General features: G+C 44.7%; 1 protein-coding gene across 1 annotated transcript in view; it reads left to right on the forward strand.

Annotated features, from left to right (window-relative positions):
* The window catches only part of LOC106569018 (kinesin-like protein KIF26B), a 194,873-nt gene that overhangs the window by 105,871 nt on the left and 61,930 nt on the right, over window positions 1–27,072 (forward strand). The window contains exon 5 of the mRNA XM_045714734.2: window positions 25,327–25,513. Within this exon, the coding sequence (XP_045570690.1) occupies window positions 25,327–25,513 (187 nt within the window). The remainder of the gene's footprint in view (window positions 1–25,326; window positions 25,514–27,072) is intronic.

Below are 27,072 nucleotides of genomic sequence, written 5' to 3' on the forward strand. Positions count from 1 at the left end.
GTGTGTGTCTGGTGGGGGTAGGGTTCTTAAGGGATGTATGTCTGGTGGGGGTAGGGTTCTTAAGAGATGTGTGTCTGGTGTGGGTAGGGTTCTTAAGGGATGTGTGTGTCTGGTGGGGGTAGGGTTCTTAAGGGATGTGTGTGTCTGGTGGGGGTAGGGTTCTTAAGGGATGTGTGTCTGGTGGGGGTAGGGTTCTTAAGGGATGTGTGTGTGGTGGGGATAGGGTTCTTAAGGGATGTATGTCTGGTGGGGGTAGGGTTCTTAAGGGATGTGTGTGTGGTGGGGATAGGGTTCATAAGGGATGTGTGTGTCTGGTGGGGGTAGGGTTCTTAAGGGATGTGTGTGTCTGGTGGGGGTAGGGTTCTTAAGGGATGTGTGTGTCTGGTGGGGGTAGGGTTCTTAAGGGATGTGTGTGTCTGGTGGGGGTAGGGTTCTTAAGGGATGTGTGTGTCTGGTGGGGGTAGGGTTCTTAAGGGATGTGTGTGTCTGGTGGGGGTAGGGTTCTTAAGGGATGTATGTCTGGTGGGGGTAGGGTTCTTAAGGGATGTGTGTGTCTGGTAGGGGTAGGGTTCTTAAGGGATGTGCGTGTCTGGTGGGGGTAAGGTTCTTAAGGGATGTGGGGGTAGGGTTCTTAAGGGATGTGGGGGTAGGGTTCTTAAGGGATGTGGGGTAGGGTTCTTAAGGGATGTGGGGGTAGGGTTCTTAAGGGATGTGGGGGTAGGGTTCTTAAGGGATGTGGGGGTAGGGTTCTTAAGGGATGTGTGTCTGGTGGGGGTACGGTTTTTAAAGAGGATGTGTGTGTGTGTGGAAGGGGGTTAACAATATAACAACCAGGTCGTTCAAGATTGAATTCGAAATTGGACGTGTCCTGAGGACATGTCCTGAGGACATCTGGAAATGCCTTCAAGACAGTCCGCAAGGGGCAACAGTGAGAACTATTACCATCATGTAGGCTTTGGTTTTGCTAGGGCATTGTGGACGAGGTGGTGGATGGGAGAAATCCATGACTCAGAAGGTTATGTGTCAAGTGCAATTGCTGGTTGTATTTTTATATATAAAATGTTTTGGGGGTGGGGGGTCGAGTTGAGGAGGAGTATTATTTAAGATACTGTTTGAAGAGGTAGGGTTTCAGATGTTTTCGGAAGATGGGCAGGGACTCTTCAGGGGGAAGCTGGTTCCACCATTGGGGTGCCAGGACAGAGAAGAGCTTTGAGTGGGAGCTGCCCTCCTGTAGGAGTGGGAGGGTCAAGAGACCTGAGGTGGCAGAACGGAGTGTCGGGTTGGGGTGTAGGGTTTGAGCATAGCCTGAAGGTAGGTAGGGGCAGTTCCTCTCGCTGTTCCGTAGGTAAGCACCATGGTCTTGTAGCAGATGCGAGCTTCAACTGGCAGCCAGTGGAGTGTGAGTGACATGAGAGAACTTGGGAAGGTTGAAAACCAGGCGGGCTGCTGCATTCTGGATAAGTTGCAAGAGTTTGATGGCACAAGCGGGGAGCCCAGCCAACAGCGAGTTGCAGTAGTCCAGACAAGAGACGACCAGTGCCAGGATTAGGACCTGCGCCACTTTCTGTGTGAGGTAGGGTCGTACTCTACTGATGTTGTAGAGCATGAACCTGCAGGAGCATGTCACTGCTTTGATGTTTGCAGAGAACGACAGGGTGTTGTCCAGGGTCACGCCAAGATTCTTTGCACTCTGGGAGGGTGACACTGGGGTGTTGAGTGGTTAGGGTTGTAGGAAAGGGAGACAGGAAAGGAAACAAAGTAGTGATCTAAGACCAGAAGGGGGGTTGCAGTGAGATTAGTAGGCGAGCAGCCTCTTGTAAAGATGAGGTCAAGCCTATTGCCTGCCTTGTGAGTTGGAGGGGATTGGGAAAGGGTGAGGTCAAAAGAGGAAAGGAGGGGAAAGAGAGCGTTGGAAAGAAATGAATCGAAGGCAGACGTCGGGAGGTTGAAGTCACCAGAATGAATGATTTGACATTTGGAGAAATGGAAAGAGAGGAGCAGGAGCAACAAAAACACTTTGAAATTTGACGTTTGGAGAATGTGGATGAACGTATAATTCTGCAGTGAGACTGTGAGAGCTTGTTGTAACACAAATGGTCTCGGTGCATATGACCGTGTCTCTTTTCAGTTTAGAATTAGTTCCTTTTCCTTGTGTTTAAAATGGCAGTATCCATTCTGTGTCAGTATAGATACGTCTTGTTAGACTTCAGTGCAGCTTTTGACATTATCGATCATAGTCTGCTGCTGGGAAAAAGTATTTGTGTTATGGCTTTACACCCCCTGCTATAATGTGGATAAAGAGTTACTTGTCTAACAGAACACAGAGGGTGTTATTTTAATGGAAGCCTCTCAAACATAATCCAGGTAGAAGCAGGAATTCCCCAGGGTAGCTGTTTAGGCCCCTTGCTTATTTCAATCTTTACCAATGACACGCCACTGGCTTTGAGTAAGGCCAGTGTGTCTATGTATGCGGATGACTCAACACTATACACGTCAGCTACTACAGCGACTGAAATGACTGCAACACATAACAAAGAGCTGCAGTTAGTTTCGGAATGGGTAGCAAGGAATAAGTTAGTCCTAAATATTTCCAAAACTAAAAGCATTGTATTTGGGACAAATCATTCACTAAACCCTAAACCTCAACTAGATCTCGTAATGAATAATATGGAAATTGAGCAAGTTGAGGTGATGGTCAAAACATATTGATACAACAGTAGCTAAGATGGGGAGAAGTCTGTCCATAATAAAGCGCTGCTCTGCCTTCTTAACAGCACTATCAACAAGGCAGGTCCTACAGGCCCTAGTTTTGCTGCACCTGGACTACTGTTCGGTAGTGTGATCAGGTGCCAAAAAGAGGGACTTGGGAAATTTGCAGCTGGCTCAGAACAGGGCAGCACCCTTAAAAGTACACGGAGAGTTAACATTAATTACATGCATGTCAATCTCTCATGGCTCAAAGTGGAAGAGAGATTGACTTCCTTATTACTTGTTTTTGTAAGAGGTGTTGATGTGCTGAAGGTACTGAGCTATCTGTTTAAAATACTAGCTCGGACACCCTTGCATACCCCACAAGACATGCCACCAGAGGTCTCTTCACAGTCCCCAAGTCCAGAACAGACTATGGGAGGCACACAGTACTACATAGTGCCATGACTACATGGAACTCTATTCCACATCAGGTCATTGATGCAAGCATTAGAATCCGTTTCAAAAAGCAGGTAAAAATACACCTTATGGAACAGCGGGGACTGTGAAGTAACACAAACATTGGTACAGACACATGCATACACACCCATGATAACATACACACTATACACACACGTACATATGGATTTTGCGTTGTAGATATGTGGTAGTGGAGTATGGGCCTGAGGGCACACAGTGTGTTGTGAATTCTGTAATGAATGTATTGTAATGTTTTAAAATGGTATAACTGCCTTAATTTTGCCAGGCCCCAGAATGAGAAGCTGTTGCCTTGGCAGCAGCTAATGGGGATCCATAATAAATACAAATACCGTTAAACCATTATACAATTCTGGGGAAAATACGTAAAACCATTCTGTTCCTTCTGACACACACACACACACACACACACACACACACACACACACACACACACACACACACACACACACACACACACACACACACACACACACACACACACACACACACACACACACACACACACACACACACACACACACAGACGCACAAGCCCACACACTGTACCTTCTGATGTTGTTCTATGTTGGACTTGGCCCTCTCAGATCTGCATGGCTGGCAGTTGGTTATGCTAATGTCTGTGTAGAGTAGAGTGGGTGGTATTTACAGAGATGGGAGGAATGACTGGAATAGGAGATGGATAATGTTACCCAGGGGTTGGAGAACGACAGCAGTTTACACCCCACTCTATCTCTTTCTCTCTCTATTCTTCTCTCGTATCCTCTGTCTCTATTTTTCATTCTATCTCCTCACCCTTTCCCTCCTCAGTCCATCCATCTATCCTCTCCATTCTTCCGTCCTCACAGTTCTCCCTCACCTTCAGTCATCAATCAGGTGAGGGGGAAAAGGGGGAGGAAGTAGGGCAGATGGGGATAGATAAGGAAGAGAGACATGAGCTAAATGAGGCCGTTGACTGTTATCTGAGAGGTGGAGGAAGACCTGTTGTCATTAGATGTTGCATAGTGTTTGGTTTGGACAGCATGCTTGGCTAGAGAGACAGGTCAAATATGATTATGGGTGGAGAGACTGGTCAAATATGATTAAGGGTGGAGAGACAGGTCAAATATGATTAAGGGTGGAGAGACAGGTCAAATATGATTAAGGGTGGAGAGGAGGTGGCATTGCACTGGATCATTTATGCTGGGGCAAAAAAACACGTAAGCACACACACACACACACACACACACACACACACACACACACACACACACACACACACACACACACTAACTGTGGTCCTAACTGAGACATTTAGCCTGCAGGTTTGAAGACTAAACTAATTGGTAAACACTAAATAAACTCAGCATTATTCTGGAGAGCAGACATTTACAGGGCAGAGCTAGTTCGTTAGTGTTTAGAAATGGAAAGGATTTGAATGCAATGTCTCATGCAGTGTTCCTCAACCTGCATTTCGGGGACCAGCACTGGCACACTATACAGTGGCAAGAAGAAGTATGTCAACCCTTTGGAATTACCTGGATTTCTGCATAAATTAGTCATACAATTTTATCTCATCTTCATCTTAGTCACAACAACAGACAAACACAGTGTGCTTAAACTAATAAACACACATTTTTGTATTTTTCTTGTCTATATTGAATACATCATTTAAACATAGCCTAGGGGTTCACATTCTTTTTCCAACCTAACGACCTTTCCAAAAGCTAATTGGAGTATTGGAGATGAGAGTTAGAGCTGCCCTGCCCTATAAAAAACACTCACAAAATTTGAGTTTGCTATTCACAAGAAGCATTGTCTGATGTGAACCATGCCTCGAACAAAAGAGATCTCAGGAGAATTGCAAGTCAGCAATTCTTCTGAATTGAAGCTGGAATGGGTTACAAAAGTATCTCTAAAAGCCTTGATGTTCATCAGTCCACGGTAAGACAAATTGTCTATAAAAGGAGAAAGTTCAGCACTGTTGCTACTCTCCTTAGGACTGGCCGTCTGTCACATCCTGACCAGTATAGGGGTTATTTGTTATTGTAGTTTGGTCAGGACGTGGCAGGGGGTGTTTGTTTTAGATGGTTCAGGGTGTGTTTTGTGTATGTGTTTAGGTAGAGGGGTGATTTGATTTATTAGTCCGGGGTTTGTTAGTCATTGTTCTATGTTAGTATATTTCTATGTTCTATCTAGTCTTTTGTAGTTCTATGTTTAGTTAATTGGGGTTGGACCTTCAATTGGAGGCAGCTGGTTATTGTTGCCTCTGATTGAGGGTCCTATAATTAGGAGTTTGTTTTTCATGGGATTTTGTGGGAGATTGTTCTTGTTTAGCTGTTTTGCCTGACAAGACTGTCAAGTTCGTTTTGTTTTGTATACGTTGTATGTGTTTTCCTTCTTCACCATAATAAAAGAAGATGAGTATATATTTTCCCGCTGCGTCTTGGTCCCTAACCTACGACACCCGTGACACCGTCCTGCAAAGATGACTGCAAAAGCACAGTGCAGAATGCTCAATGAGGATAAGAAGAATCCTAGAGTGTCAGCTAAAGACTTAAAGAAATCTATGGAACATGCTAACATCTCTGATACGTAAAACACTAAACAAGAATGGTGTTCATGGGAGGACACCATGGAAGAAGCCACTGCTGTCCAAAAAAAAACATTGTTGCACCGTCTGAAGTTCGCAAAAGAGCACCTGGATGTTCCACAGCGCTTCTGGCAAAATATTCTGTAGACAGATTAAACTAAAGTTGAGTTGTTTGGAAGGAAGGAACACACAACACTATGTGTGGAGAAAAAAAGGCACAGCACACCAACATCAAAACCTCATCCCAACCTGTGTGATTGTGTATTGTGTGCCGTAGACTTTAGCTGTGTATCCTGGACACGCTCACTATGTGAGAAACCACATAGTGTAAAGAATGTGCACATTAGTATGCATTTGCCTAATTATACTACATAATGGGTGCCTAGGGTACCCATGGGTTAGCTATGTGGTCCAGGTTCTGAGAGAGAATTCATTGTTTGGTAATGACACATAACTTAACCAGGCAGGTCGACTGTGATACAAGTCAGTATTCAATGTTCATCCATGTGTGACGATGTCGGGAGTTGATTGAAACCAGCCACTAGGGGCAACAGTGAGCGCTGTTACCTTCAAGTATGTTTCAGTTTTGCTAGGGTAATGTGGATGGTGGATTCTGCCTATGATTCTCAAGGTTGCAGTTTTGAATCCAGCGATAGAAAGCTGATCTTGATATTTTTGTTTTAAGCCTATCCCAAACCTTAACCCTTACCTTAACCATTCAGAGTTCATGCCTAACCTTAAGAATTCTGAGCTAATGCCTAAACTTAACATTAAACACTTTGAAATTTGACGTTTGGAAAAACTTTGAAATTTGACATGTGAGAAACATGGATGAATGTCTAATTCTGATGTGAGACTGAGAGCTTGTAGGACTTAACAATGTCTAAAACCACTATTTCTTGTCATACAAAAGCAAAACTTGGACAGCAATGGTAAGAGATAAAATACTCGTCAATTTGAACTGTGAACTAACTGAAATCAAGTTTTCAGGCAGTTTCCACATTGCTAGTATTACAACACAGAAATGATCGATAATAGGAGACAGAATATGGCTTTCTAAAAGGTTTCCATGAACATGGTCTAAAATCTTGTTTGATGCAATTTCTATGGAAAAGTTAGTGCAGTACTGGTGGAGAGATAATAGGAACAGTATGAGACAATTTTCAGCATGTTGAAACTGTGAAATATTGTTTTAAACAGTTTTACATTAACGACTCTCTCCAGCACTGTGCAGGTGGCTTGAACTGAAATAATGAGCCTTCCCCAGCTTACTGTGATAGCTGAGTGAACATCAAATCAAATTTTATTGGTCACATACACATGGTTAACAGATGTTAATGCGAGTGTAGCGAAATGCTTGTGCTTCTAGTTCAGACCGTGCAGTAATATATAACAAGTAATCTAACAATTTCACAACAACTACTTTATACACACAAGTGTAAAGGAATGAATAAGAATATGTACATATAAATATATAGATGAGCGATTGCCGTGCGGCATAGGCAAGATGCAATAGATGGTATAGAGTACAGTATATACATATGAGATGAGTAATGTAGGGTATGTAAACATTATATAAAGTGGCATTGTTTAAAGTGACTAGTGATACATTTATTACATCCAATTTTTAATTATTAAAGTGGCTAGAGATTTGAGTCAGTATGTTGGCAGCAGCCACTCAATGTCAGTGATGGCTGTTTAACAGTCTGATGGCCTTGAGATAGAAGCTGTTTTTCAGTCTCTCGGTCCCAGCTTTGATGCACCTGTACTGACCTCGCCTTCTGGATGATAGCGGGGTGAACAGGCAGTGGCTCGGGTGGTTGTTGTCCTTGATGATTTTTTTGGCCTTCCTGTAACATCGGGTGGTGTAGGTGTCCTGGAGGGCAGGTAGTTTCCCCCCGGTGATGCGTTGTGCAGACCTCACTACCCTCTGGAGAGCCTTCCGGTTATGGGCGGAGCAGTTGCCGTTCCAGGCGGTGATACAGCCCGACAGGATGCTCTCGATTGTGCATCTGTAAAAGTTTGTGAGTGTTTTTGGTGACAAGCTTCTTCAGCCTGCTGAGGTTGAAGAGGCTCTGTTGCGCCTTCTTCACCACGCTGTCTGTGTGGGTGGACCATTTCAGTTTGTCCGTGATGTGTACGCCGAGGAACTTAAAACTGTCCACCTTCTCCACTACTGTCCCGTCGATGTGGATGGGGGGTGCTCCCTCTGCTGTTTCCTGAAGTCCACGATCATCTTCTTTGTTTTGTTGACGTTTGGTGTGAGGTTGTTTTCCTGACACCACACTCCGAGGGCCTTCACCAACTCCCTGTAGGCCGTCTCGTCGTTGTTGGTAATCAAGCCTACCACTGTAGTGTCGTCTGCAAACTTGATGATTGAGTTGGAGGTGTGCATGGCCACGCAGTCGTGGGTGAACAGGGAGTACAGGAGAGGTCTGAGAACACACCCTTGTGGGGCCCCAGTGTTGAGGATCAGCGGGGTGGAGATGTTGTTTCCTACCCTCACCGCCTGGGGGCGGCCCGTCAAAAAGTTCAGGACTGAGTTGCACAGTGTGTGGTCGAGACCCAGGATCTCGAGCTTAATGTCAAGTTTAGAGGGTACTATGGGGTTAAATGCTGAGCTGTAATCGATGAACAGCATTCTTACATAAGTATTCCTCTTGTCCAGATGGGTTAGGGCGGTGTGCAGTGTGGTTGCGATTGCATCGTCTGTGGACTTATTGGGGCGGTAAGCAAATTGGAGTGGGTCTAGGGTGTCAGGTAGGGTGGAGGTGATATGGTCCTTCACTAGTCTCTTAAAGCACTTCATGATGATGGAAGTGAGTGCTACGGGGCGACAGTCGTTTAGCTCAGTTACCTTAGCTTTCTTGGGAGCAGGAACAACGGTGGCTCTCTTGCAGCATGTAGGAACAGCGGACTGGGATAGGGATTGATTGAACATTTTCATAGGCAGACACTAGCTCATCGGATGTGCTGTGTGTGTCTTATGTTGGAGACCTCTCCCCTTTACAGCCTAGGCCTCCCAATTAGCTTTACTTCTCCCTTTGGGTAAGAACAGAATATTCCCTCTCTCCCTCTCTCTTGCTCTCTCTCCCTCTCTCTCTCCCTCGCTCTCTCACTCTCTCCCTCTCTTGCTCTCTCTCTCTCTGCTCTCATCTTTTCCGTGTTTTTCTCTTAATTGATAGTGAACTTGTTCTGTTTCCAGACTCATAATTATGAATCTAGTATGAATGTAATATTTCCCCCTCCTGCTCCTCTTTTCTGACCCACTAAAACACTGTCTTCAACTGAAGCTATCAATGGAGAATTAAAGATAAATAAGTTATTGGTCGTACAGGAGAAGATGAGAGCAGGGAGAGAGGGACAGAGTCAGTTAATTTGCGTTAATCAGTGAGGGGTCATCATCGCCAGGGGTCAACAGCAGGAGAGGGCAAAGGGCAAACAGCTGTCCATTATCTGCAGACACACTCACTTACACGTATGCATAAGCACATACACAGGGGAAAGGGGGATACAGTTGAAGTCAGAACTTTACATACACTTAGGTTGGAGTTATTAAAACTAGTTTTTCAACCACTCCACACATTTCTTGTTAAGAAACTATAGTTTTGGCACGTCGGTTAGGACATCTACTTTGTGCATGACACAAGTAATTTTTCCAACAGAGTATTTCACTTATAATTCACTGTATCACAATTCCAGTGGGTCAGAAGTTTACATACACTAAGTTGACTGTGCCTTTAAACAGCTTGGAAAATTCCAGAAAATCATGTCATGGCTTTAGAAGCTTCTGATAGGCAAATTGGCATCATTTGAGTCAATTGGAGGTGTACCTGTGGATGTATTTTAAGGTCTACCTTCAAACCCAGTGCCTCTTTGCTTGACATCATGGGAAAACCAAGACCTCAGAAAAAAAAATGTTGACCTCCACAAGTCTGGTTCATCCTTGGGAGCAATTTCCAAATGCCTGAAGGTACCACGTTCATCTATACAAACAATAGTACGCAAGTATAACACCATGGGACCACAGCCGTCATATCACTCAGGAAGGAGACGCGTTCTGTCTCCTAGAGATTAACGTACTTTGGTGCGAAAAGTGCAAATCAATCCCAGAACAACAGCAAAGGACCTTGTGAAGATGCTGGAGGAAACAGGTACAAAAGTATTTATATCCACAGTAAAACGAGTCCTATATCGACATAACCTGAAAGGCCGCTCAGCAAGGAAGAAGCCACTGCTCCAAAACCGCCATAAAAAAGCCAGACTACGGGTTGCAACTGCACATGGGGACAACGATCGTACTTTTTGGCGAAGTGTTCTCTGGTCTGATGAAACAAAAATAGAACTGTTTGGCCATAATGACCATCGTTATGTTTGGAGGAAAAGGGGGAGGCTTGCAAGCCGAAGAACATCCCAACCGTGAAGTACGTGGGTGGCAGCATCATGTTGTGGGGGTGCTTTGCTGCAGGAGGGACTGGTACACTTCACAAAATAGATTGCGTCACGAGGAAGGAAAATTATGTGGATATATTGAAGCAACATCTCAAGACATCAGTCAGGAAGTTAAAGCTTGGTCGCAATTGGGTCTTCCAAATGGACAATGACCCCAACCATACTTCCAAAGTTGTGGCAAAATGACTTAAGGACAACAAAGTCAAGGTATTGGAGTGACCATCACAAAGCCCTGACTTCAATCCTATAGAAAATTTGTGGGCAGAACTGAAAAAGCATTTGCGAGCAAGGAGGCCTACAAACCTGACTCAGTTACACCAGCTCCGTCTGGAGGAATGGGCCAAAATTCACCCTACTTATTGTGGGAAGCTTGTGGAAGGCTACCCGAAACATTTGACCCAAGTTAAACAATTTAAAGGCAATGCTACCAAATACTAATTGAGTGTATGTAAACTTCTGACCCACTGGGAATTTGATGAAAGAAATTAAATCTGAAATAAATAATTTTCTCTACTATTATTCTGACATTTCACATTCTTAAAATAAAGTGGTGATCCTAACTGACCTAAGACAGGGAATTTTTTACCAGGATTAAATGTCAGGAATTGGCTAAGGTGTATTTAAACTTCCGACTTCAATTGTACCTAGTCAGTTGTACAACTGAATGCCTTCAACTGAAATGTGTCTTCCGCATTTAACGCCTCTGAATCAGAGAGGCGTTAAATGCTACCTTAATCAACATTCACGTCTTCAGCACCCGGGGAACTTTGGGTTAACTGCCTTGCTCAGGGCAGAACGACAGATTTTTACCTTGTCACCTTAGGGATTCGATCCAGCAACCTTTCGGTTACTGGCCCAACGATCTAACCACTAGGCTACCTGCACACACGGACACACTGCTGTCAGGTACCAGACCTTAGTTTCCATGACTACCATCAGTGCCTTCAGAAACACCTTAGGTTCCCTTTAAACCATTTTGTGTTGAAAGCACATCAGTCTGTGTGTGTGATTGTGTCAAGCCTGAGTACCGCTTATTCAAGCAACCAGTCACCATGACCAGACAGTACCTAGAACAAATCTGTGGCTTTTCCAGGGAGGTCGTTCAAGATTGACTTAGAAATTGGACGTCTATCCATGTCCTGAGGACGTTGGGAAATTCCTTCAAATGCCTTCAAAACAGTGAGTGATATTACCATCAAGTAGGCTTTGCTAGGGTGCAGTGGATGGGTGCAATCTTATGACTGGATCAGAAGGTTGCGTCTTCGATCCCAGTGGTGGACACATTATTTACCAAACCTATCCCAAACCTTAACCCTGATCTTAACCATTCGGAATTAGTCCCTAAACTTAACCCTTAACTTCAAAATCTGACGTTTGGACAAATGGAACGATACAGAGCAGCAATAGCAACCCAGGATGTCAAAAACATTTCGAAATTTGACATTTGGAACAACTTTAAAAAAATGTTTTTCGAGAAACGTGGATAAAACGTCTAATTCTGCAGGGAGACTGTGAGAGCTTGTTGAGCCACCACTTCAGTTATTTTCTGTCATCCCCCTCTTCAAAGGAGGGGACACTCTTGACCCAAACTGCTACAGACCTATATCTATCCTACCCTGCCTTTCTAAGGTCTTCGAAAGCCAAGTCAACAAACAAATTACCGACCATTTCGAATCCCACCGCACCTTCTCCGCTATGCAATCTGCTTTCAGAGCTGGTCATGGGTGCACCTCAGCCACGCTCAAGGTCCTAAACGATATCGTAACCGTCATCGATAAGAAACAATACTGTGCTGCCGTATTCATTGACCTGGCCATGGCTTTCGACTCTGTCAATCACCACATCCTCATCGGCAGACTCAATAGCCTTGGTTTCTCTAAGGATTGCCTCGCTTGTTCACCAACTACTTCTCTGATAGAGTTCAATGTGTCAAATCGGAGGGCCTGTTGTCCGGGCCTCTGGTAGTCTCTATGGGGGTGCCACAGGGTTCAATTCTTGGGCCAACTGTTTTCTCTGTATACATCAATGATGTCGCTCTTGCTGCTGGTGAGTCTCTGATCCATCTCTACGCAGACGACACCATTCTGTATACTTCTGGCCCTTCTTTGGACACTGTGTTAACAACCCTCCAGACGAGCTTCAATGCCATACAACTCTCCTTCCGTAGCCTCCAACTGCTCTTAAATACAAGTAAAACTAAATGCATGCTCTTCAACTGATCGCTGCCCGCCAGTCCAGCATCACTACTCTGGACGGTTCTTACTTTTACTTTTGTCACCAAAGCCCCATATACTACCCAACACTGCGACCTGTACGCTCTCGTTGGCTGGCCCTCGCTTCATACTCGTCGCCAAACCCACTGGCTCCAGGTCATCTACAAGACCCTGCTAGGTAAAGTCCCCCCTTATCTCAGCTCACTGGTCACCATAGCAGCACCCACCTGTTGCACGCGCTCCAGCAGGTATATCTCTCTGGTCACCCCCAAAGCCAATTCCTCCTTTGGTCGTCTCTCCTTCCAGTTCTCCGCTGCCAATGACTGGAACGAACTACAAAAATCTCTGAAACTGGAAACACTTATCTCCCTCACTAGCTTTAAGCACCAGCTGTCAGAGCAGCTCACAGATCACTGCACCTGTACATAGCTCATCTATAATTTAGCCCAAACAACTACCTCATCCCCTACTGTATTTATTTATTTATTTATTTTGCTCCTTTGCACCCCATTATTTCTATTTCTACTTTGCACTTTCTTCCACTACAAATCTACCATCCCAGTGTTTTACTTGCTATATTGTATTTACTTTGCCACCATGGCCTTTTACTCCATGTGTAACTCTGTGTTGTTTTATGTGTCGAACTGCTTTGTTTTATCTTGGCCAGGTCGCAATTGTAAATGAGAACTTGTTCTCAACTTGCCTATCTGGTTAAATAAAGGTGAAATAAAATGTTTAAAAAAACACACACACACACACACACACACGGATTCTGACAAGATCCTATGAGACAGGGTCTGGCTGTCTGGATGTGCTTCAGTACCTGTATCTCTCAGTTATCTTCTCATACACATTGATTTGGTTGAGAAACCTCTGGATGAATGTGTGTTGTTGCACCAGACGTTCCCAGTAGAGCTGCTCTCTCCTCTCCGGTGCTCGTGGGGCTGAGAGGGGCTTATCTGGCCCAACATGCCCAGCTCTGTCACACCTGCGTCAGAATCCCTGCAACACCCCACTGAGGTTTTGGGTCTTTCTGGGTCCTACTGTTTTAGAAAGAGACTACTGGCCTCAAATATACAGTATCTGTCCTTCACGAATTACCAGCTAATGGATCACTAAGCAATTATAGCACCAGTGCCTAAACAGACAAAAACTGTGTGTGTGTGTGTGTGTGTGTGTGTGTGTGTGTGTGTGTGTGTGTGTGTGTGTGTGTGTGTGTGTGTGTGTATGTGTGCTTGCTCATAAGCACCCAAACAAATCACTGTCCCCTGACATCACTATCTCCTGGCATCACTGTCTCCTGGCATCACTGTCTCCTGGCATCACTGTCTCCTGGCATCACTGTCTCCTGGCATCACTGTCTGCTGGCACCACTGTCTCCTTGCATCACTTGTATCGCTTTGGATTAAATTGATTAGTTGTGATTACTTTTGATTACGTCTTATAAGTTCTACTGATATTTTCAGTTCACTGATCATCATAAGAGGAGAGGACAACAGTGTGACATCACTAGTGTATTTACACTCGGTTAAGTGGTAGGGGGAGAATGTCCTTCAGCAGCACACAGAGCTGGACATAGCACATCTTTGTTGAATGGTTTCAAAACAAATAGAATGAGAGAAGGCAATGTGAGCTACATGGACGAATCCAGGTATCCTTGTACATGCTGTGGTGTGTATGTGATGTCCGCTGTGTGTGTATGTAACGTCTACTGTGTGTGTGTATGTGATGTCCGCTGTGTGTGTGTATGTGATGTCCGCGGTGTATGTGATGTCCGCTGTGTGTGTATGTAATGTCTGCTGTGTGTGTGTATGTGATGTCCGCTGTGTGTGTGTATGTGATGTCTGCTGTGTGTGTGTATGTGATGTCCGCTGTGTGTGTGTATGTGATGTCCGCTGTGTGTGTGTATGTGATGTCCGCTGTGGTGTGTATGTGATGTCCGCTGTGGTGTGTATGTGATGTCCGCTGTGGTGTGTATGTGATGTCCGCTGTGTGTGTGTGTGTATGTGATGTCCGCTGTGGTGAGTATGTGATGTCCGCTGTATGTGTGTGCATTCTGTAATTGCAAGTGAAGCAGCAGACTGCTGAATGTGTTGGAGAGGAGGCAAGCTGTGTGTGCTTGTAGGTGTGTGGTGAGGAGGGGAGCTGGGCTGTTCCAGGTGGTTTCCATGGGGACAGGTTGAGGGAGGAATGGAGGCCTGCCTCTTTCTTGCACTCTGTTGTTCAGTAGTCTCTAGGGAATGTTCTACTGTTCCATGAGCATGTTAGACACACATGGAGAGAGACAGGAAGCTTAAACGGACTACCCTCCTCTCCTCATCCTCTCTCCTCCTCATCTTCTCTCTCCTCTCCTCTCCGCATCCTCTCTCCTTATCTTATTTTCTCTCCTCATCTTCTCTCTCCTCATCCTCATCTTCTTCTCTCTCCTCATCCTCATCTTCTTCTCTCTCCTTTCCTCATCCTCTCTCCTCATCCTCTCTCCTCTCCTCATCCTCTCTCCTCTCCTCATCTTCTTCTCTCTCCTCATCTCCTCTCCTCTTCATCTCCTCCCCTCCTCTTCCCCTCTCCTCTTCCTCTCTCCTCTCCTCCTCATCCTCTTTCCTCATCCTCTCTTCTCTCCTCATCATCTCTCCTCTCATCTGCTTCTCTCTCCTGTCCTCATATTCTCTCTCCTGTCCTCATCTTCTCTCTCCTGTCCTCATCTTCTTCTCTCTCCTCATCTTCTCTCTCTCTCCTCATCTTCTTCTCTCTCCTCTCCGCTCATTTTCATATTGTCTTTCTTCTTGTGTGTTATCTCACTGAGCAAAGGACTACTAGCATTAGTAACTCATGTGAGGCAGTGTGTTGTCAGTTTACCATCATGTGAGGCAGTGTGTTGTCAGTTTACCATCATGTGAGGCAGTGTGTTGTCAGTTTACCATCATGTGAGGTAGTGTGTTGTCAGTTTACCATCATGTGAGGTAGTGTGTTGTCAGTTTACCATCATGTGTAGTGTATTGTCAGTTTACCATCATGTATATCTCAGGTGGTGCTCCATCCCTAACCTCCCTATGTCCTGTTCTGTCTTCTATTTATCTTGTTCTTCCTCTTTTCATTCAGTTGCTCTCTCTATCTCACCTACAGAATCTTATCTCTGTGTGGCGGTTCAGTCCTTAGAGAGGGATGAGTAGATGAAAGAGATGAGAGGGGAGGAGAGGGAAGGAAGGAGGGGCTGTCTGGGAGTCCAGGTGCAGTTTTAGTCACCAGTGTTCCATAGACACTCTTCACTGCTGATCAGATGGAAGGAAGGAGAGCGGGAGGGTAGAAGAGAGTGCTGTGAATTAGGGATATGAGAAGTTGTGGAGGGATGGGAGGGTAGGAGAGAGAGCTGTGAGAGAGGGGTGTGTGGAGGGATGGGAGGGTAGGAGAGAGAGCTGTGAGAGAGGGGTGTGTGGAGGGATGGGAGGGTAGGAGAGAGAGCTGTGAGAGAGGGATGTGTGGAGGGATGGGAGGGTAGGAGAGAGAGCTGTGAGAGAGGGATGTGTGGAGGGATGGGAGGGTAGGAGAGAGAGCTGTGAGAGAGGGGTGTGTGGAGGGATGGGAGGGTAGGAGAGAGCTGTGAGAGAGGGATGTGTGGAGGGATGGGAGGGTAGGAGAGAGAGCTGTGAGAGAGGGGTGTGTGGAGGGATGGGAGGGTAGGAGAGAGAGCTGTGAGAGAGGGGTGTGTGGAGGGATGGGAGGGTAGGAGAGAGAGCTGTGAGAGAGGGGTGTGTGGAGGGATGGGAGGGTAGGAGAGAGAGCTGTGAGAGAGGGATGTGAGAAGGTGTGGAGGGATGGGAGGAGTGTTTATAGAAAGGAACTGCAAGTGACAAGCTTGTTGATGTGGCTCATGAATGGTTCTGTAAAGGCATGGGTAGGATGCTGTGCTTACCTTGAGTTTTGTTGTTGTTATAAAAATGACTGTTACTGTTGTTCTGGTCATGCTATCACTTAACACCTAGTGAGAGATGGAGAGGCACACACACACCTGTGACATGTTCAGAATAATGCAGCAGCGGCTGTTAACCTCTTGGGGCTAGGTGGGACGCTAGCGTGCCACCTGTGGTGCACTCCATCAACAGCAGGTGCATTTCAAGAGCGGCAAATTTGAATCCAAATAAATGTCAAAATTCAAATTTTTCAAAAATACAACTATGTTACACCATTTGAAAGATAAACATCTCCTTAATCTAACCACGTTTTACGATTTCAAAAAGGTTTTACGGCGAAAGCATAAATTTAGAGTATGTTAGGACAGTACATTTACAAGAGTTGTGTGTAATGTTTTGTCAAGTCAAAGACAGGGTCACCAAAACCATAAAACCAGCTAAAATGATACACTAACCTTTTACAATCTCCATCAGATGACACTCCTAGGACATTATGTTAGACAATGCATGCATTTTTAGTTCTATCAAGTTCATATTTATATACAAAAACAGCGTTTTACTATGGCATTGATGTTGAGGAAATCGTTTCCCTCCAATAACCGGCAGTCAAGTCAGCGTCACAAATTAAATAATTAAAATTAGAAAACATTGGTAAAATATTATATTGTCATTTAAAGAATTATAGATTTACATCTTTTGAACGCAATCAACTTGCCAGATTTAAAAATAACCTTACTGGGAAATCACACTTTGCAATAATCTGAGCACTGTGCCCAGAAAAATACGCGTTGCGATACAGACTAGACGTCATGTTGGGGAGATCTAAAATCGAAAATACTATGTAAATAATCCATTACCTTTGATTCTCTTCATCAGATGTCACTTCCAGGTATCACAGGTCCATAACGAATGTAGTTTTGTTCAAAAAAGCTCATCATTTATGTCCAAAAATCTCCGTCTCGTTAGCACATGATGTAAGCCAGCCGGACTTCTCGTCATGAACGAGGGGAAAAAATATATTTCCGTTCGTTCAAACATGTCAAACGTTGTATAGCATAAATCATTAGGGCCTTTTTTAACCAGAACATGAATAATATTCAAGGTGGACGAATGCATAGCCTTTTATAACGTATTGGAACGAGGGTACCCAACATGAAGTAGCGCGCCAGGTGTCTAATGGGACATCACCGTTCCATGGCTCTTGTTCGGTCAGATCTCCCTCCAGAAGACTCAAAACACTTTGTAAAGGCTGGTGACATCTAGTGGAAGCAATAGGAAGTGCCAAAATATTCCTAAACCCCTGTGTTTTTCAATGGGATAGCTTTAAAGTCAATACAACACATCAGGTATCCACTTCCTGTCAGAAAATGTCTCAGGGTTTTGCCTGCCAAATGAGTTCTGTTATACTCACAGACACCATTCAAACAGTTTTGGAAACTTTAGAGTGTTTTCTATCCATATATAATAAGTATATGCATATTCTAGTTACTGGGTAGGATTAGTAACCAGATTAAATCGGGTACATTTTTTTTATCCAGACGTGCAAATGCTGCCCCCTAGACCCAACAGGTTAACAATGGCAGGGTTAGAGTTGCAAAGCTACCGGTAGAGTATCAAAGTTACCAGAACATTTTGGTAATTAACAGAAAATCTATGGCAATCTATCGTAACTCATATACATTTCTTTATACCGGCTTCCATTTTTTCCATGAGTTTCTAGTAGAGGTCGACCGATTAAGATTTTGCAACGCCGATACCGATTATTGGAGGGTCAAAAAAAGCCGATACCGATTAATCGGCCAAATGATTTTTTAAATATTTTTTTAAATTCTTTTTTTTATTTTTATTTGTAATAATGACAATTACAACAATACTGAATGAACACTTATTTTAACTTAATATAATAATCAATAAAATCATTTTAGCCTCAAATAAATAATGAAACATGTTCAATTTGGTTTAAATAATGCAAAAACAAAGTGTTGGAGAAGAAAGTAAAAGTGCATTATGTGCCATGTAAGAAAGCTAACGTTTAAGTTCCTTGCTCAGAACATGAGAACATATGAAAGCTGGTGGTTCCTTTTAACATGAGTCTTCAATATTCCCAGGTAAGAAGTTTTAGGTTGTAGTTATTATAGGAATTATAGGACTATTTCTCTCTATACGATTTGTATTTCATATACCTTTGACTATTGGATGTTCTTATAGGCACTTTAGTATTGCCAGTGTAACAGTATAGCTTCCGGCCCTCTCCTCGATCCTACCTGGGCTCGAACCAGGAACACATCGACAACAGCCACCCTCGAAGCAGCGTTACCCATGTAGAGCAAGGGAAACAACTACTCCAAGTCTCAGAGTGAGTGACGTTTGAAACGCCATTAGCACGCACGCGGCTAACTAGCTAGCCATTTCATATCGGTTACACCAGCCTAATCTTGGGAGTTGATAGGCTTGTAGTCATAAACAGCGCAATGCATTGCGAAGGGCTTCTGGCAAAACGCACGAAAGTGCTATTTTGAATGAATGCTTACGAGCCTGCTGCTGCCTACCATCGCTCAGTCAGACTGCTCTATCAAATCATAGACTTAATTATAACATAATAACACACAGAAATACGAGCCTTAGGTCATTAATATGGTCAAATCCGGAAACGATCACGTTTATTCTTTCAGTGAAATACGGAACCGTTCCGTATTTTATCTAACGGGTGGCATCCATAAGTCTAAATGTTCCTGTTACATTGCACAACCTTCAATGTTATGTCATAATTATGTAACATTCAGGAAAATTAGTTCGCAACGAGCCAGGCGGCCCAAACTGTTGCATATACCCTGACTCTGCGTGCAATGAACGCAAGAGAAGTGACACATTTTCACCTGGTTAATATTGCCTGCTAACCTGGATTTCTTTTAGCTAATTATGCAGGTTTAAAAATGTGTACTTCTGTGTATTGATTTTAAGAAAGGCATTGATGTTTATGGTTAGGTACAGTCATGCAACGATTGTGCTTTTTTCGCAAATGCGCTTTTGTTAAATCATCCCCCGTTTGGTGAAGTCGGCTGTCTTTGTAAGGAAGAAATGGTCTTCACAGTTTGCAACGAGCCAGGCGGCCCAAACTGCTGCATATACCCTGACTCTGTTGCAGAGGTGACACATTTTCCCCAGTTAAAAGAAATTCATGTTAACAGGCAATATTAACTAAAGATGCAGGTTTAAAAATATATACTTGTGTATTGATTTTAAGAAAGGCATTGATGTTTATGGTTAGGTACAAGTTGGAGCAACGACAGACCTTTTTCGCGAATGCGCACCACATCGATTATATGCAACGCAGGACAGGCTAGATAAACTAGTAATATCATCAACCATGTGTAGGTAACTAGTGATTATGATTGATTGATTGATTGATTGATTGTTTTTATAAGATAAGTTTAATGCTAGCTAGCAACTTACCTTGGCTTCTTACAGCATTCGCGTAACAGGCAGGCTCCTCGTGGAGTGCAATGTAAAGCAGGTGGTTAGAGCGTTGGACTAGTTAACCGTAAGGTTGCATCCCCAAGCTGACAAGGTAAAAATCTGTCGTTCTGCCCCTGAACAAGGCAGTTAACGCACCGTTCCTAGGCCGTCATTGAAAATAAGAATGTGTTCTTAACTGACTTTCATAGTTAAAAGAAATTGGCCCTAATTAATCGGCCATTCCGATTAATCGGTCGACCTCTAGTAGGCCATATGGTTCAAGAGAAAATCGCCCAGTTAATGAAAAGGCATCTAATCGAAAAAGGCATTATTTTCTATTAACTCAGCAACTCTTTCACTGATTATACTTAGGATCATGTTTTACAGTTATAAAATGTTTTACAGTTTATTTAAGTAATCTTAATAAATCATTTCATATATTTGACATGTGATAAGGGCTAGAGATAATTACAGGCGCCTGTAAAAATCAGAAGTACCCAAAATGGCCACAAGATCAAATCAAATGTATTTATAAAGCCCTTCTTACTTCAGCTGATATCTCAAAATGTTGTACAGAAACCCAGCCTTAAACCCCAAACAGCAAGCAATGCAGGTGTAGAAGCACGGTGTCTAGGAAAAACTCCCTAGAAAGGCCAGAACCTAGGAAGAAACCTAGAGAGGAACCAGGCTATGAGGGGTGGCCATTCCTCTTCTGGCTGTGCCGGGTGGAGATTATAACTGAACATGGCCAAGATGTTCAAATGTTCATAGATGACCAGCAGGGTCAAATAATAATAATCACAGTGGTTGTCGAGGGTGCAACATGTCAGCACCTCAGGAGTAAGTGTCAGTTGGTTTTTCATAGCCGATCATTCAGAGTATCTCTACCGCTCCTGCTGTCTCTAGAGAGTTGAAAACAGCAGGTCTGAGACAGGTAGCACGTCCGGTGAACAGGTCAGGGTTCCATAGCCGCAGGCAGAACAGTTGAAATTGGAGCAGCAGCACGGCCAGGTGGACTGGGGATAGCGAGTCATCAGGCCAGGTAGTACTGACGCATGGTCCTAGGGCTCAGGTCCTCCGAGAGAGAGAGGGAGAGAAAGAAAGAATTAGAGAGAGCATACTTAAATTCACACAGGACACCGGATAAGACAGGAGAAATACTCCAGATATAACAGACTGACCCTAGCCCCCCGCCACATAAACTACTGCAGCATAAATACTGGAGGCTGAGACAGGAGGGGTCGGGAGACACTGTGGCCCCGTCCGACGATACCCCCTGACAGGGCCAAACAGATAGGATATAACCTCACCCACTTTGCCAAAGCACAGCCCCCACACCACTAGAGGGATATCTTCAACCACCAACTTACCATCCTGAGACAAGGCCGAGTATAGCCCACAAAGATCTCCGCCATGGCACAACCCAAGGGGGGCGCCAACCCAGACAGGAAATCACGTCAGTGACTCAACCCACTCAAGTGACGCACCCCTCCTAGGGACGGCATGGAAGAGCACCAGTAAGCCAGTGACTCAGCCCCTGTAATAGGGTTAGACGCAGAGAATCACAGTGGAGAGAGGGGAACGGCCAGGCAGAGACAGCAAGGGCGGTTCGTTGCTCCAGTGCCTTTCCGTTCACCTTCACACCCCTGGGCCAGACTACACTCAATCATAGGACCTACTGAAGAGATGAGTCTTCAATAAAGACTTAAAAGTTGAGACCGAGTCTGCTTCTCTCACATTGTAGCTCTACAGGAGAAAGCCCTGCCTCCAGCTGTTTGCTTAGAAATTCTAGGGACAGTTAGGAGGCCTTCGTCTTGTGACCGTAGCGACATGTCGGTATGTACGGCAGGACCAAATCGGAAAGATGGGTAGGAGCAAGCCCATGTAATGCTTTGTAGGTTAGCAGTAAAACCTTGAAATCAGCCCTTGCCTTAACAGGAAGCCAGTATAGAGAGGCTAGCACTGGAGTAATATGATACATTTTTTTGGTTCTAGTCAGGATTCTAGCAGCCGTGTTTAGCACCAACTGAAGTTTATTTAGTGCTTTATCCAGGTAGCCGGAAAGTAGAGCATTGCAGTAGTCTAACCTAGAAGTGACAGAATAATGGATTAATTTTTCTGCATCATTTTTGGACAGAAAGTTTCTGATTTTAACAATGTTACGTAGATGGACAAAAGCTGTCCTTGAAACAGTCTTGATATGTTCGTCAAAAGAGAGATCAGGGTCCAGAGTAATGCCGAGGTCCTTCACAGTTTTATTTATTTATTTGAGACGACTGCACAACCATCAAGATTAATTGTCAGATTCAACAGAAGATCTCTTTGTTTCTTGGGACCTAGAACAAGCATCTCTGTTTTGTCCGGGTTTAAAAGTAGAACATTTGCAGCCATCCACTTCCTTATGTCTGAAACACAGGCTTCCAGCTAGGGCAATTTTGGGGCTTCACCATGTCTCATCGAAATGTACAGTTGTGTGTCATCTCCATAGCAGTGGAAGTTAACATGATGTTTCCGAATGACATCACCAAGAGGTAAAATATATAGTGAAAACAATAGTGGTCCTAAAACGGAACCTTGAGTAACACCGACATTTATAGTTGATTTGTCAGAGGACAAACCATCCACAGAGACACAGAGATGTCTTGTGATAGATTACATAAAGTCCTTGAAAGATACCACAATTCTGGTATTTTACTGGTAAACTTGGAATGTTTCCAGTAATATACCTTCCCTTTGCAACCCTCGGCAGTGGTTAAGCTGTGTGGGCTAGTGGTAGCTAACATTACCTTATTGGGTTTATATAGGACAGCAGGGGTAAAATTAGCTTCAGCTCTCACAGAGAAATGTGTGAGAGAAATGTGTGGGTGCTTTCAGGAAACTTTTCAGATTGTCAGACACTGCCAGATCATTAAAGAGGTTTAGTCAGTGAGAGTAAGGGAGGGATAGAGAGAGAAAGAAAGAGGGGGAGGAGAAGGAGGGAGTGAGAGAAGGAGAGGTTTCACTCATTAATGAGTGACATCATAATTATCTCACTTGCACTTCACACAATTTCCCTGGAACACAACTCCTCAGACAAACACACACACGTTATTGCTCAGAAAAAGTGTTGTTTTAATTACCACAGCAACTTTCCTGAAACTGTGACAACAGACTAAACATTCCAGCAAGGGCCTCTCGTGGTGTGGTTTGATGACCTCTTACTTTAACCTGCGCTCAAAGACATGCACGCACGTGCACATATACACACAAACACGGTGCACACTGACATAAACACATGCACACCTCCCTTGCAGATAAATCAACGCTCACACACACACGCATGGTGCACATACCTACTGTATACACACACGCACGGTCCCCCCCCCTTACCTACACATGCAATCCCCCCCCCCCCACACACACACACACACGCACACACACGCACAAAGAAACTCCCTTTGTTACAACTGGATCTATGACAGTGCTGTTTGACTCTCTGCTCTTCTCTCCTTCTCTAAGGATTAAGGTTTTAGATAGGGTTAATTAACTTCAGGTATTAATTAAGATTGGTTAAGGACTAAGGTTTGGGATAGGTTTAAAACAGATAAACAGTTTAGCCGTTATTAAGACTCACCTTGCTAAGTCATTGTGTACGGATGCCCCAGTGGTCCAAGCAGGGAGCTCCCGCTCCATAGACTCAAGCCACAGTTCAATCCCAGCTCCGGCCACTTGTTTTGACTTTTACATTTTTGCCCCTAGTGGACGGTTTTGACGGTGTCTCCCGATGTCCTGGGGACCTGTAAAAACATCAAATTTCAACTTGAATCTGGAGTGATCTTTCGGCTTCTCTTCATCACCACACAGACAGTCACACATCACTCCTGTGCTCTCAGACTCCGGCTGTGATTGGTGGTGATTGAGTAGGCCTTAACCCCCTAGGCCTGATGGGTAAAAACACACACCCTACAGAGGAAGAAATAACTCAGTCAGTGAGAGATGAAAAGGTAGAGGGAGAGAGGGAGACGTTTGACAAAGAGAACAGAGAGGGCATGAGGGAGGGAGAGAGAGGGAGGCCTTCATAAAGAAGACAGAGTTGAAAAGAGCACCTTGTGGGTATTGATAGATTGAGTGGGTGAGTCAGGCTGCCATGACAATGACTTTATCTCTGTAACCATTGGTAACCGGCAACTGTTACCAATGGAATCCACCGTGTTGATAATCGCATCTGTAACCGCATGGTAACTGCATCGTCTGTAGCCATGTCAGTAACCGTGTCTGTATTTGCGTCGGTAACCACTGTGAAACTGAATCCTTTCCCCGTTCTGTGTGTCTGTGGTGACAGCAGCGACGTCCGTGCCGGCCCCATATTTATAAAGCATCTCAAAGTACAAGTGCTGATCGAGGATCAGCCCCCGCCTGTCCATGTAACCATATTAATTATTATTATCTAATAGGCAGAACTGATTCTAGATCAGCACTGGTCCAATAGAGGCCATAGCGAGCCACTATTTGTGAGTTGCCTGTTACTTCACAATAAGGTTCTCTTGAGGACTGATTGAGGACTGATGCCAGACTGAGTGTTCTACTCAATGCATTGTCAATGGTTGCTGATGAAGGTCTAGAGTTCATTATAATAGCTTGGAAAAACAATGACATTCCTAAAGGAGGAACACAATTAGTAGGAATACCTTTTGTTGTCGTAGCTAGCTAAGATTGAGTGGAGAGCACCGGATTTTATGTAGCTAATGTTAGCATTGCTAGGAATTTTTTGACAATCCAGGAGAGAACAGGGATAGGAGAGGGAATGAAAGAGAGAGGAGAGCGAGAGGGGTGGGAGATGAGAGACAGAAGAGGAGGAAGACAAGACTGTGAGGACTGAAGCAGATGAAAGGAACCAGCGTTCCCCTCCCAGTTACAGATGTCACTGCCTGTGTGTGTGTTATTGCTGTGGTAAACTGTGTGTGTGTGTGTGTGTGTGTGTGTGTGTGTGTGTGTGTGTGTGTGTGTGTGTGTGTGTGTGTGTGTGTGTGTGTGTGTGTGTGTGTGTGTGTTACTGCTGTGGTAAACTGTGTGTGTGTGTTACTGCTGTGGTAAACTGGGCATGTGTGTGTGTTACTGCTGTGGTAAACTGGGCATGTGTGTGTGTGTGTGTGTTACTGCTGTGGTAAACTGGGCGTGTGTGTGTGTGTTACTGCTGGGCATGTAATACATCTCCAATTAGCAACATGAATGAGCAATTAGTACATTGCACATGGAGCCACCGCAGTGGTGCAGCATGATGGCATGGAACAACTATGTTTAGTGTTGGTTTCCCAGGCGACCACTTATCCACTCTCCTCAGTTGTTTTAAGCGGGCACACATTTCTCACAATGGCTTACACTCTGTGCTCTGTTACAGTCCGGGGAGAAAACATTTCCCTGTTCCTTTTTCTCTTTCTCCATCTCTTACTCTCTGTCTGTCTCATTCCCGCTCTCTCTTTCTCTCCCGCTCTCTTTTAGTCTTTTAGTTTGTATGGTTGGTAAACGTTGGTTTTAAGTCTCTCCCCCCTCTCTCCTGTAGAGCTGCCCAGAAGTTGAACCTGTCTTCTAAGAGGAAGAAGCCGCGCCCAGCGCCCCCCCCAGTGGTGTGTGACCCCCCTCTGTTCCCCACCAACTTCAGTGGGACCCTGCAGACCACCCCTCCCCCTGCCCCCCCCTGCCTGCTACGGGCCGCCAGCAAGATCAAAGACACCCCCGGACTGGGCAAGGTAGAACTACACACACACACACACACACACACACACACACACACACACACACACACACACACACACACACACACACACACACTATGGTACAGTATGCATGCTGATGAATGGAAACGGTGACATTTTCAGGGTAAAAATGTCACCTGCTGTCCCTGTGGAGAGTCCTGCTGCTGTGGCCTTTTCATGTCACACACACACACACACACACATTTCCCTGCCGCCTGTGATCTGCGACAGTGGGCAGGAAATTAGACCATACAGCGAGATACGACAGGAGAACAGCATTAACATCCCCAGATAGTGGAGAGGTGTTGTGTGAGATCTGGTTCCTGCAGTGTATGTCGTTCAGTTCCTGGTGTACATGACGGACACAGGAGGCCGATACAGGAGGCAAATTTTTTATTTATACATTTTTTAACCTTTATTTAACTTGGCAAGTCAGTTAAGAACAAATTCTTATTTACAATGACGGCCAAACCCTAACCCGGGCCAATTGTGTGCCGCCCTATGGGACTCCCAATCACGGCCAGTTGTGATACAGCCTGGAATCGAACCAGGGTCTGTAGTGACGCCTCTAGCACTGAGATGCAATGCCTTAGACTGCTGGCCCACTCGGGAGCTTACAGGAGATACAGTAGACAGATACAGGAGACAGATACAGGATGGAGACATCAGAGAAATGCCCTGGGAAATCAGTTTTGGAAGGCAAATGTCATGAGCCACATGGATAAGCGTTTAGAGTGTGTGTGTGTGTGTGCACATGTGCGTGTGTGTGCATGCGTGCCGTTGGATTTGCTCAAGTCTCCCAAGGGTCTTAGCCATGACTGACAGGTTGCTGTTTCAGATCCTCCCTCCTCCTGTTGTGTTTTGGTACATTCCAGCTCACCTTAATCAAATCAGCCCAGCAGAGATGATTCCAATCATTCCAGATTGCGGGGGGAGATATTTTATATCAGTGAAGGAAATTATACGGCACGTGTTCTTATCTTGATAGGCGGCACGTGTTCTTATCTTCACTTTTTAAAAAACCCTGAAGGAAAGATTAGGTGCTGTGCTGGTTTGTGATCCTCTGACTGCTAGCATCTCTACCTGGATTCTCTGAAGAGACAGATGTGAAGGAATGGAGAGATCAGTTTTTCTGTCTTATAAAATGTTGTATAAATCATGGTACACCGTTGGCATATAGTTTGGCCGATTTTGCCGGCTTCCACAGTCACATCAATCACCCAGCAAAGTGTTAACCACACACACAGACAGACAGACAGACAGACAGACAGACAGACAGACAGACAGACACGAGCGGCGACCTTGAGAGAAATGACACTGACGCATAATCAATTTTTTATAGCTCTCTCTCAGGCCAAAGACAACTGCTCACAGGCAGCTGTGTGGGTGTGTGTGTGTTAAATATGGGAATTCAATAGCCACTTTGCTACAGTGTTGTGGGTAAAATATTAATACGGACGAGAGAGGGACGGGAGAGAGAGAGAGAAGGATGGACGGACAGACGAGAGAGAGAGGGAGAGGGATGGACGGACGAGAGAGAGAGGGAGTGATGG

Source organism: Salmo salar, chromosome 01 (genome assembly GCF_965601325.2).
Source record: "Salmo salar chromosome 01, fSalSal1, whole genome shotgun sequence".
Classification (NCBI taxonomy): domain Eukaryota; kingdom Metazoa; phylum Chordata; class Actinopteri; order Salmoniformes; family Salmonidae; genus Salmo; species Salmo salar.